Raw genomic sequence first — 10,870 nt, 5'->3', positions numbered from 1 at the left:
TCTAATTTTCTGAGATACCGAATTTGGGGTTTTCATTGGTTGTCAGTTATAATCATCACAATTAAAAGAAATAAACATTTGAAATATATCAGTCTGTGTGTAATGAATGAATATAATATACAAGTTTCACTTTTTGAATGGAATTAGTGAAATAAATCAACTTTTTGATGATATTCTAATTATATGACCAGCACCTGTATGTTGCCTGAAACAATTTCCTCAAGCCATTGTCATTTCTATCCATGGAGTAAAAACAGAGTGAATAGTTTAAAATAAGGCAATGGTAGAAAACTTTGTCCTTTTAGTCTCAGGCAGTTTGCTTTGGTGTTGGAGCACTAGGTGTTATTTCAGCTGTATAGTGTGACTGTCCCTAATCCTCTGTAGGTATACCATCTACTCCCCCAAGGATGGACAGCCATGCATGGACCATGACAGGCAAACAGGAGAGGTACACATATGCAACTCAGTGAAATAATGTAAAAAAGATATGATTACATATGAAAAAAATTTAAAGGGACTGTGTTCTTGCAATTTTGCCAGATGTTCAAGTCACATTATATATCAACATGTAATAATTGTACTGCAAATTTACCACAATGCTTCACACCTCACATTGAACATATTTGGCGATGGGATCAGTCATGATTTAGTCCAATGTACATTTTTTGCCTAGTTCAACTGTTTACTGGGGATGATGAAAATTCCACGTTGAATAGCTAACTTTTTGACTGACAGCATCTGAATCTCTTTACTTTAAAATGTTCTCTTGTCTTTCTGAGAATTGTACTAGTTCATTATCTTCCAACTAACAGCTTTATTTCAATTACAGGGAGTTGGACCTCAGGAGTACACTCTCATCAAGATGAAGATAGTTGAGCCATATACAGCGAAATTCAAGTCAAAAGTTTTTTATAGCAGGTAAATTTAATGTCAAGAATTCAGTTTTCTGCAAAGACAGGATTTACATGCAACAAATAATTGTGATACACAATAACGGCAAGTCTTAATTTAAGACTCAAGCAAAAAGTGTTGATGCTTTCCTTCCCCACAGCGGCATAAAAGGCAAAAACATGTTCCTGGTGGCTGCCACTCTGAGACCAGAGACCATGTTCGGTCAGACCAACTGCTGGGTGAGGCCTGACCTGAAGTATGTCGCCTTTGAGACAGCCAGTGGAGACATTTTCATCTGCACCAGTAGGTCTGCCAGGAACATGTCGTATCAGGGCTTCACCAGAGACAACGGAGTGGTGCCGGTGGTCATGGAAATCCTGGGACAGGTAATAGTCTTGTTTACTTCTTGCTCCAAGCTATGTCACGTGAATTTTTCTTTTATTTTTTTTTTCTTTTATTTATTTGTGCAATACATAACTTGTGTTACTTGTTAATAGGTCAGTCAGATTTTCCAAGCAGTCCCAGGTAATGTGGCAGTGTATTTACAGTCAGTCCAATCAGGCTCTGTATGATTTTTGTTTATTTCCAGGATATTCTTGGCTGTGCACTGAGTGCTCCTCTAACCTCCTATAAGATCATCTATGCCTTGCCCATGCTCACCATCAAGGAGGACAAAGGTATGAGTCAAGTTGGGGGGAAAATGGCAGCAAGAAAATAATCTAGAGAGTGTGTGTTAGATTTTTATTTTCATCTTCTTCAATGGTTTTGCAAAGCAGAATAATGTCATATTGATTAAAGCACCATAATTGAAATGACTGCTCAAAGTGTTGCTCAAAGCAGTCAGAATACCCATGAGTTTGGTCACATTATACCCATTTCTTAAGTGCAATCTTAAACTTTTGCTGACAGTTGCTCAATAGTTCAACAAAAGCGGCTTGAAATGTGGCAGTGTGTTTATATCTAATTTATTCCAGCTCTTGTGGCTTTAGGTCATACATTCTGCACTGACCTTTACCCCTTATCCCTCCCAGTTTTATTGTAGTCTTGGTGGGGTGCATGGAAAAATTACTAGGGAGTCTGAAAAGAGCAGATCGAGGTCAGCATAGAATTTCTTAGTGTGATACTGTAATGTCAACAGATGGAAGGAGTGGCTGCCTTTTTGCGCTGTGAGAGAACATCTGTAAACAGCAAAAACAGGTTTAATTGGACTCAGAGTGCCTCTGTTCTCTTAGTAGACCTATTATATTGTTCTGGTCCAGGATGCTTGAGGGGTGTGGCTTGTCAATTTGTATTCATGTGTCGTGTTCATGCAGTTTTGTAAACAGCCTTAATTGGAATTTCGAAGTGACTAGGTTAAAATGTCAGAATTTCAATAAGTACCAGTCTCTCATGCACAGTGTGTCACCAGGCTTTAAGGGATATAGCAAAGTGTGAGGGTCAAGCTTAGTTGAACTGTGGCATTTATCCATTTCCAGATCAAGGTTATTTTGTTACTTATTTGGGTTGGTGGTTCAATCCCCGTTCTCCCCAGACCACATGTCCAAGTGTTTTTGGACAAGTCACTGTACCCCAAGTTGCTCCCAATGGCTAGAGCAGCACTTTGCAGGGACAACACCATCTATTTGTAGTATGTATAATGTACATTTATGTGTTGGGCTTTTGCCTTGTTGCCATTTTCCTCAGGTACTGGGGTAGTTACCAGTGTACCTTCTGACGCTCCTGATGACATCGCTGCTCTCAGAGACATCAAGAAAAAACAGGTGAGGTTACAGACCTTTATCTAATATTCTACAATGCTGCCAACCAGGGAGCCTTTATACCTCAAATTATGTCTGCTGCTATATATTATCTATTAAGGTTATCTATAATGTGTTTTAGCATATGTAACTTAACATTTTTAAAAGATCTAAAAAATTCTGGTTCGAAGTTAGTCTGCTGTGCTATTTGCTTAAGTGCAGATGGACCGATCCCCCAGGGAAAACAAATAACAGTTAACTTACCTTTTATTAATGCCGCTGTTAATGCTTTCCAAAAGGCTCTACGAGAGAAGTATGGAATTGAGGACAAAATGGTGTTGCCTTTTGAGCCGGTAAGCTGATTTGCTAAAGTCAGTTTGATTCCAGTCATGATGCACTGAACCCAACAAATTTTATAAAAAAAAAAAAAAAAAAAAAAAAAAACAACAAATTCACTCTGAGTTGCTAAATATGTGTGTGTATGTGTTAGGTCCCTATCATAGAGATCCCAGGCTATGGAAGCCTGTCTGCTCCTCTGGTGTGTGATGAGCTGAAGATCCAGAGCCAGAATGACAAGGAGAAGCTGGCTGAGGCCAAGGAAAAAGTCTACCTTAAGGGATTTTATGAAGGGGTTAGTCACCTTAGATTTTCGTTTTTAAAAAGAGCTGCATAGGTCAGCAAAAAGGCAGTTGCTCTCCAACCCCCCTGTGGATTTAACTTTAGGTTTGAAGCTTATCTTCCAGGCTCAAACCAAGTGATTTGCACCTGAAGGCTAAACTAAATTATTCATTAACTTGATATCGGTTACTTGTTGCCCTCACATAGTTCGTTTCTGTCTGACACTGAAAAACTATGCTTAAGTGCAGGTTAAATATGTAGAAGAAGACACAGGCCTTAAAATTTTTATTTCTTCACCCCTGTTTTTTTCCTGTCATAACATTATGTCACCAGTTATGTAAAACAACGTCAGCTGGCTGCACTGTCAACAAACAGTAAATTTGAAAGAAATAAGAAATGTAGACACAGTCTGCAACAGCACATTAAGCAGAGCACAGTTCATACTGATTATTTGTCTTCCCACTGAGCAGTTTATGATCGTTTGTGATTGAAGATTGCACTACAGCTTCATATAGCCCATTTATTCTTGGCAGAGCTGCCAGAATTGTGAAAGATATGCATCAGTATGAATGACAAGTTGATGTGTTTGTGTGAATGAACTCCTGTCTTAGATCATGCTGGTTGATGGCTACAAAGGGCAGAAGGTTCAGGATGTTAAGAAGCCCATTCAGAAGATGATGGTGGAGAGGGTGAGACATTCTGTTTTAGAGGCGAAAAAAGTCTTTTAAGAAAAATAAAGGATCTTCAAATAACAATTGTAGAATGACTTTATGCCCTGAGTTTGCTGTTTTCTTAAACCTGTGCACTGAGTATTTCAGAGTTGATATGCTAAGTCTGATAGAGGCATGCCATTCGATTTCTGTTTATTTTTAGTGATGTTGGTTTTGGTAACCTATCACAGGGCGAGGCCATGATCTACATGGAGCCAGAAAGACAGGTCATGTCGCGTTCAGCTGATGAGTGTGTGGTGGCTCTCTGTGACCAGTGGTAAGTACTACATGAATTCTGGTGACAAAACTATTTAGGTTTTATAATATAAAGTGTATTCATTAGTAATATCTTCGAAGAAATAATTTGACTTCAGTGGATCTGAAGCTCCATGGTAGTGTTATAGAAATTAGTTGAATAGGAGTTAAAAGTTTTTTGTTTTTGTTTTTTCTTGTGATGCAGTCTTTGAATGAGTTCATTATATTAACTAAAATTTGAATAAATGATGACTAAAAAAATGTTATTTAGACCCAAAATTCTAAATATATCCACAGTGAGTTAATCTATATTGGAATGTAGAATGATTGTCTGATGCCATTTGCCATCTTATGTGTCCTCCAGGTATTTAGACTATGGGGATGCTGAGTGGAAGCAACAGGCCAATGAAGCCCTGAAGTCTTTGGAAACGTAAGACCTGTGACGCATAGAATTTCCTTCCCTGCCACATTTGTATGCAGTGTTTTCCCAAGTTCCTGGGAATCTTTAGAAAATCTATTATAGTGTGTCAAAAATAAATGTGATTACTTTACAGCCAGTTGTTAGTCTGAAAAGACTAAGACTTATTATATTCTCTGTTTTGCACAACATTGCACAGATTTTGTGAAGAGACCAGGAGAAACTTTGAGGCAACTTTGGCCTGGCTACAGGAACATGCCTGTTCTCGTACCTACGGACTTGGTGAGTGTTTGCCTCTATTGATTCTGTGTGTGTCAGAATCACACTGAGGGTTTTTGTGGATGACATATACATATTGAGTTTTATATATACATTTGAGGCTGCTGTCATCTTTGTCTCTGTCAAAAGTAAAATAGTTTATTTTATTAGGATTAAGTTTAGCACCCAGCCAAAGAGCCAGAGTATAGCTGACTTTTTGGTCTATAGATGGAGACAGAGGACTGATGATAAAGCAACAGTCTGCTTTTCTGTTCATGCAGGAATAGATGCAGACTGAAGGCCAGCTGGCACACAGTACTGGCCAGATTAGTACAGTTTAGGCCCATTGTCAACTCCTACTGTAGACATCTCCCCACACATGACAAACCAACCGGCATACCAGACTGCTGGTGTAGTATGCTGATTGGATTGACTAGATTTCTATTTTTTCATACAGAAAAATCTATTGGCTATAGATAATGGACTGTACCCCAGTCACAAAGAATATCCAGTGTGTAAACCTAATGCCTAGTGAGTTTTAAAAAGAACTGAGTAATGTTTTAAAGTTATTTGTCATCTCTATGTTCTGTTCTAAAATGCTCAAAAGAAAGTTCTTATTTTTATTTTCAAGAAAAATCAGGGTGTGATTTCTGTCAATTTTAATATTAAATAATTCTCTAATTTATGCATGTAGCTACTTCCCACAGTAATTATTCAACCACAGAAAGCTGGAGAAAGCTCTCATTGAAATCTGCATAGAAAGCCAAAACTTGAATGCATTGCATTTGTGGCAGAAGATACAGAGCAGGTAACAGTTCTTTTTGTTCATCTTTTTTTTTCTCCTTCATGACTGTGTGCATGTCTTTCTCTCTGGGTTTTCTGGTTGTGTGTCTGTGCCTCCTGGTTACCATAGGAACGCGGCTGCCTTGGGACGAGCAGTGGTTGATTGAGTCACTATCAGACTCCACCATCTACATGGCTTACTACACCGTGGCCCACCTCCTCCAGGGAGGTGTGCTTAACGGACAGGGAGCCTCACCACTGGGCATTAAGTATGAATACACGTACACAAAAGCATACACATCACTTTTTGATTCCTTTCTTTTCTTGTCCTTGTCAAATACAAATGCGATTCACTTGATGGAGAGAGACTAAAATTTAATATATAACTACTATACAGCACTCAGAGTTTACATATCCTCCGCCAAGGCTGATCTGTTTCCCCACAATGCCATTACACCTAAAATCATTATTCCCATGATAGTTTGACCCTCATAATATGATTCCTTGACCATGAAAACCTACCCCTAGTATTTGGAATAATACTAATAGTATTATCACTTTGAAAGTTATTCAAGAAGAATAGTATTACAGTAATGGCGAGTTTCTTTATTATCTAGCTCAGCAACTTTTGAAGAAATGTCAAATCAGTTGACACTGAATCAGCAGAGGTTCAGTCACAATTTGATCTTGGTCTAAATTGGTAGCATTATTTGTCTCACAGTAGTCAGTTTTCCGTGAGCCCTATAAATCTGAACATTCAGCAGATCCTGAGTAATACTTGGGTCCAGATCAGACTTTAGTGTGTGGTGGAGCTTAGGAGGATGTTATATTGCAATTTTTGTCCAAGTATTGTAGGCACTGAGTATGGAGTTGGAAGCAAAAATGTTGACTTGACTGACGGATTCTATTTCTCTCTCTCCTTCTTTTTTTCCATTCCACAGGCCGGAGCAGATGACCAGAGAGGTGTGGGACTTTATCTTCTTTAAAACGGCTCCTTTTCCCAAGACAGACATCCCTAAAGAGCATCTACAGAGGCTGAGAAGGGAGTTTGAGTACTGGTACCCTGTGGACGTCCGTGCGTCTGGCAAAGACCTGGTGCCCAACCACTTGTCCTACTACCTGTACAACCATGTGGCCATGTGGCCCAAGGACAAGTAAGTCTGGCTACTTGACTTACCCATACAGAGTATACAAGCAACAAATGAGGAGCTACTGAATATTCATCAAGCAATGCAAAACAGTCAGGTGATTTAAGAAGAGGATCTGTTTTTGAGGAACAAAGTGTGACCTTAATTTTATTTGTTGTCCTTTATGGATTTTTCTTTTCCTCTTAGCTGGTGTTTTTCTGCAAGTTTTAATGGACTTCCAATAAAATAGTTTGACATTTTGGCAAATGCATTTATTCGCTTTCTTACCAAGAGGTAGATGAGAAGAGCAGTACCACTTGTATTTTCTGTATGGTAAATGTGTAATTTAAAAGGATATTGATCTTTTTATTTTTTGTTTGGAGGAGCAGCAACTTTGGATTAGCATTTACTTAATGATAGTGGTGATGTCGATGCTGACACTGAGACTGCTCTTTATCACCGACAGTACTAAGTGGCCACAGGCAGTGCGAGCCAATGGACATCTGCTCCTCAATTCTGAAAAGGTGTGAAATACTAATTTGTATATATTAATGTCTCTATTTGGTAGTAATTTATAGTCACAGGAGAAGTAATCTGGTCCCCTCTGAGGTCGTCTTTTTAGTCCTGTGTGTGTGACTAGATTTGAAGTATTAATTAGACATAGTTATCAAACCTATTTTGTTTAAAATGTACTCTTCTTATGTGCCAGTAATTTACTTGTGTATGATCCTGTCAAAAATATTGATTGCTGTTGTGCTGCTGATTAGCACTTTTGCTTTTTCTCTAGTTTTAAATGTAGTCTGTGACTCACTGGTTTTATTCTTCTGTTTTGTAGTGAACTTATGTGGGTGGGCATACTTGAGAGATTCTGTCTGCTAACATCTGTTTTTCCATTCACCAGATGTCTAAATCAACTGGAAACTTCCTCACTCTCAGCCAAGCAGTTGACAAGTTCTCAGCAGATGGTACATTGAGCTTCTTCTTGATTTATCTCATTACATGTTCTAGGCCTTTTTTCCTTCTCTCTCCTAATTTTTTTTTTATTTTTTTTATCCAATATCTGTTGTGTTTCATTGGAGCATGGGAGAATAACACATCAGGCATAAATTTAGAGCTGATGTGTGGTTTCATAGTGCATGGGCCATTACATTTTATACTATACTATAAACATCTTTTATGCCTGGATGATAATAATCACAAAATGCTCAGTCTTCATAAAATGGCTGAAGTGTTGACACTGGGTGCTGTGATCTGTTGTGTCAGATCATACATCATTGTAAGTAAAGAGTTTCTGTATAATAATTTGCTACGCATGCCTTAATCAAGTATGACCCGTAAGGTAGTGCACAGTATATTCATTGTGATCTCTTAACTAGAAGCCACTGATTAATGCCCAACAGCTTTATTGGAAAAGAAATGATGTATTTGCATGTCATTGTGAAAAGGACATTCTTCCTGTTGGTCTCTCTACAGGACAAGATAAGGAGGAAAGAGCAAAAGTGTAGACTTTAAAATAAAATTTTTATTGGAACTTGAGAGGAGGGCAAAGTGGAATTCTGAGACCAAGAATGAGATTTGATGTACAGTGCCAGAATTAGTTTCCGAAAATGGTTATATGATCTTTTTCCATTGGTACCTGGAGAGTATGCCCTTTAATTCTGATATCCATCCCTCCTGCCCTCAGTATACATAAGAACTAGTCCATCTCTCTCCTCTGAGCTGTTGTTTTTTTTTTTCCTCCCTTCTTTGATTTCATGTTCCGAAAAGATGTCTGTTGTCTTGTCATGTGAGTAAAGAACACCATGATCTGATGGGAGATACATATTAAGGTGACTTTCTGTGTAAGAGTACGGGGTCATGTCTGCTCGGTATTATACGTTTTCTCAGACTAGTATTTTCCACAAAGCCTGTGAACTTGGCCTTGTTCATGAGAAGCATTTTGCAGAAGATAAAAGACGGTGTGTTTCCATGTGTGCCATAAAATTACAGGGACAATACAGTATATAGTTGACTATTTAATTTGAGCAAATCACAAAGACGACGGTGAGAAAGGAGACATTTGGTCATGCAAAGGTTTTGCTCTGAAATGTTAATTATAAATCAAACCCACAATATTGTACCCTGTATTTCCTGCTGTTTTAACACATCTGGCCACTTCCTTTTTCAGGTATGCGCCTGGCTCTAGCAGATGCTGGCGATACAGTGGAAGATGCCAACTTTGTCGAGACCATGGCTGATGCTGGCATCCTGCGCCTCTATACCTGGGTGGAGTGGGTAAAGGAGATGATTGCAAACCAGAACAACCTGAGGACAGGACCTGCCAACACCTTCAACGATCGGGTCTTTGCCAGGTAGGTTCCAGAATTCATTAAGAGGGGGTATGTTTTGACATGTTCAGAGGTTTATAGCTCACATAAATTATTAAAATTTAATTACCACATTAGGCAAGGGTGTATACAGGGGTTTGTAGATCAGGCAGATTGGGAATTTCATCTTTAATAACTGAACAACAATAACAGGGTTTTTGCAGTGTCAGTGGATGCAAGAATATACACGAGAAACTTGTACTGGCAGTTAAAATTGAATGTGTATTATTTATTTAGTTTAATGTACAGTGTGTCAGACAAACCACTGTAAGGTGAAGACCCCAAAGGGTCTTCTTACAGTCACTTTTATTGTTTGAATAACCCAAAAGGATTTATTTATCACTGACAGAGAAATGCTCCCACTGGAGAAGCTAAAACCTAGCAATGTTTGGGTTTTTACTTTGGTCATTTACTTAATTGATTAGGAGATTTATAAGTTATTAAAACTTTGATGAGTTGATTTTGTTGTAAGTAAAAATAAGATGCATTGTGGTCAGTTAGCACTCAAAAACTAGCAATGAAACCAGGTAATTAGATGTAAACCAGTCCAGTTTGGATTCCTTTGGAAAATTCTTACCTTCATGACTTTACTTTTCAGTGCTGAAAAGTGAATGGTAAACTGACATTGCACACTGAAATGGGTTGTGTCTTGACTAGTGAGATGAATGCAGGCATCTTGAAGACAGAGCAGCACTATGACAGGATGATGTACAAGGAGGCTCTGAAAAGTGGCTTCTTTGAGTTTCAGGTAAATAAAATGTCCTTCTGTAAAAACAGCCCTTTAATACTCTGTTTAAACATCTTTATATCTTAAAGACAAGCATTATTTTCAACCTTCACAAGCAGGTTGTGATATTATGTATATTGTAGTGACAGATTATACACTTAGAGGAAAACAAAACGGCAATCAAATCTCATTATGAATTCCCTGGATACTTGAGGAATTGCATAATAGTCATGAATAATGATGACCTTTCATCAGTTTTTATGTCTGTATGCAGGCAGCCAAAGATAAGTATCGTGAGCTGGCTATCGAGGGCATGCACAGAGACCTGGTCTTCCAGTTCATAGAGAGGCAAACTCTGCTGCTGGCCCCCATCTGCCCGCACCTCTGTGAATACACCTGGGGTCTTCTGGGCAAGGTAAGAAGAAGCATATAGATTTGGCATCGTACATATTCTGAGGTGCCCTTGTGCTCTGACTGGATTCAGATCTGACTTTCACCCTCCTTGCGAGCTTTAAGCTTCCTGTTTTCATTGACATTGATTTCATCAACAAGGTAAGAAACAAAATGGCTTCATGTGGCCTAGTCCTGTAGCAGTGCTGGTCTCACAGCTCATTTACCTATGTGAAATAGCTACTAACACTCATTTACCGGGAGCCTGTCATCACACTATGGGCTTCTCTCTTTCATCAGTATGAAAGGAATGCACACTCTGTTGTATGCTCCCCACAGCACTGAGCGCCCAGAATATTTTTAACACTCCAATTTATGAATATGAACAAGTGTTGCAACACTGTAGATGGGTTTTTCAGTTGTCGCTTAGCAACAACAAAAGCCCCACAACCGGTGTTTTCTCTAGTCACGTGTTCAACACCTCTAGCTAAAGAGCACACATCAGTTTGGGATTCCTGCACATGCCCAGTTAATGTGGAGTGTGGCTAGTTTTATTGTAAAGGTGGTGTGCCCCCTCCCTTTCTACATACA

The 10,870-nt window shown here is 38.8% G+C and overlaps 1 protein-coding gene across 1 annotated transcript in view; it reads left to right on the top strand.

Moving 5' to 3' along the window:
* Positions 1 to 10,870, top strand: part of lars1b (leucyl-tRNA synthetase 1b) — a 21,488-nt gene that overhangs the window by 3,826 nt on the left and 6,792 nt on the right. Inside the window, exons 8-25 of the mRNA XM_020599739.1 lie at positions 385 to 448; positions 830 to 918; positions 1,052 to 1,277; positions 1,481 to 1,568; positions 2,575 to 2,651; positions 2,927 to 2,980; positions 3,118 to 3,258; positions 3,857 to 3,934; positions 4,147 to 4,232; positions 4,575 to 4,640; positions 4,828 to 4,910; positions 5,800 to 5,938; positions 6,611 to 6,823; positions 7,263 to 7,320; positions 7,698 to 7,761; positions 8,964 to 9,147; positions 9,820 to 9,910; positions 10,164 to 10,304. Of these exons, the coding sequence (XP_020455395.1) occupies positions 385 to 448; positions 830 to 918; positions 1,052 to 1,277; positions 1,481 to 1,568; positions 2,575 to 2,651; positions 2,927 to 2,980; positions 3,118 to 3,258; positions 3,857 to 3,934; positions 4,147 to 4,232; positions 4,575 to 4,640; positions 4,828 to 4,910; positions 5,800 to 5,938; positions 6,611 to 6,823; positions 7,263 to 7,320; positions 7,698 to 7,761; positions 8,964 to 9,147; positions 9,820 to 9,910; positions 10,164 to 10,304 (1,942 nt within the window). The remainder of the gene's footprint in view (positions 1 to 384; positions 449 to 829; positions 919 to 1,051; positions 1,278 to 1,480; positions 1,569 to 2,574; positions 2,652 to 2,926; positions 2,981 to 3,117; positions 3,259 to 3,856; positions 3,935 to 4,146; positions 4,233 to 4,574; positions 4,641 to 4,827; positions 4,911 to 5,799; positions 5,939 to 6,610; positions 6,824 to 7,262; positions 7,321 to 7,697; positions 7,762 to 8,963; positions 9,148 to 9,819; positions 9,911 to 10,163; positions 10,305 to 10,870) is intronic.

This window comes from Monopterus albus, unplaced genomic scaffold, assembly GCF_001952655.1.
Source record: "Monopterus albus unplaced genomic scaffold, M_albus_1.0 scaffold42.1, whole genome shotgun sequence".
Classification (NCBI taxonomy): domain Eukaryota; kingdom Metazoa; phylum Chordata; class Actinopteri; order Synbranchiformes; family Synbranchidae; genus Monopterus; species Monopterus albus.
This window is presented reverse-complemented; position numbering and strand designations above follow the sequence as displayed.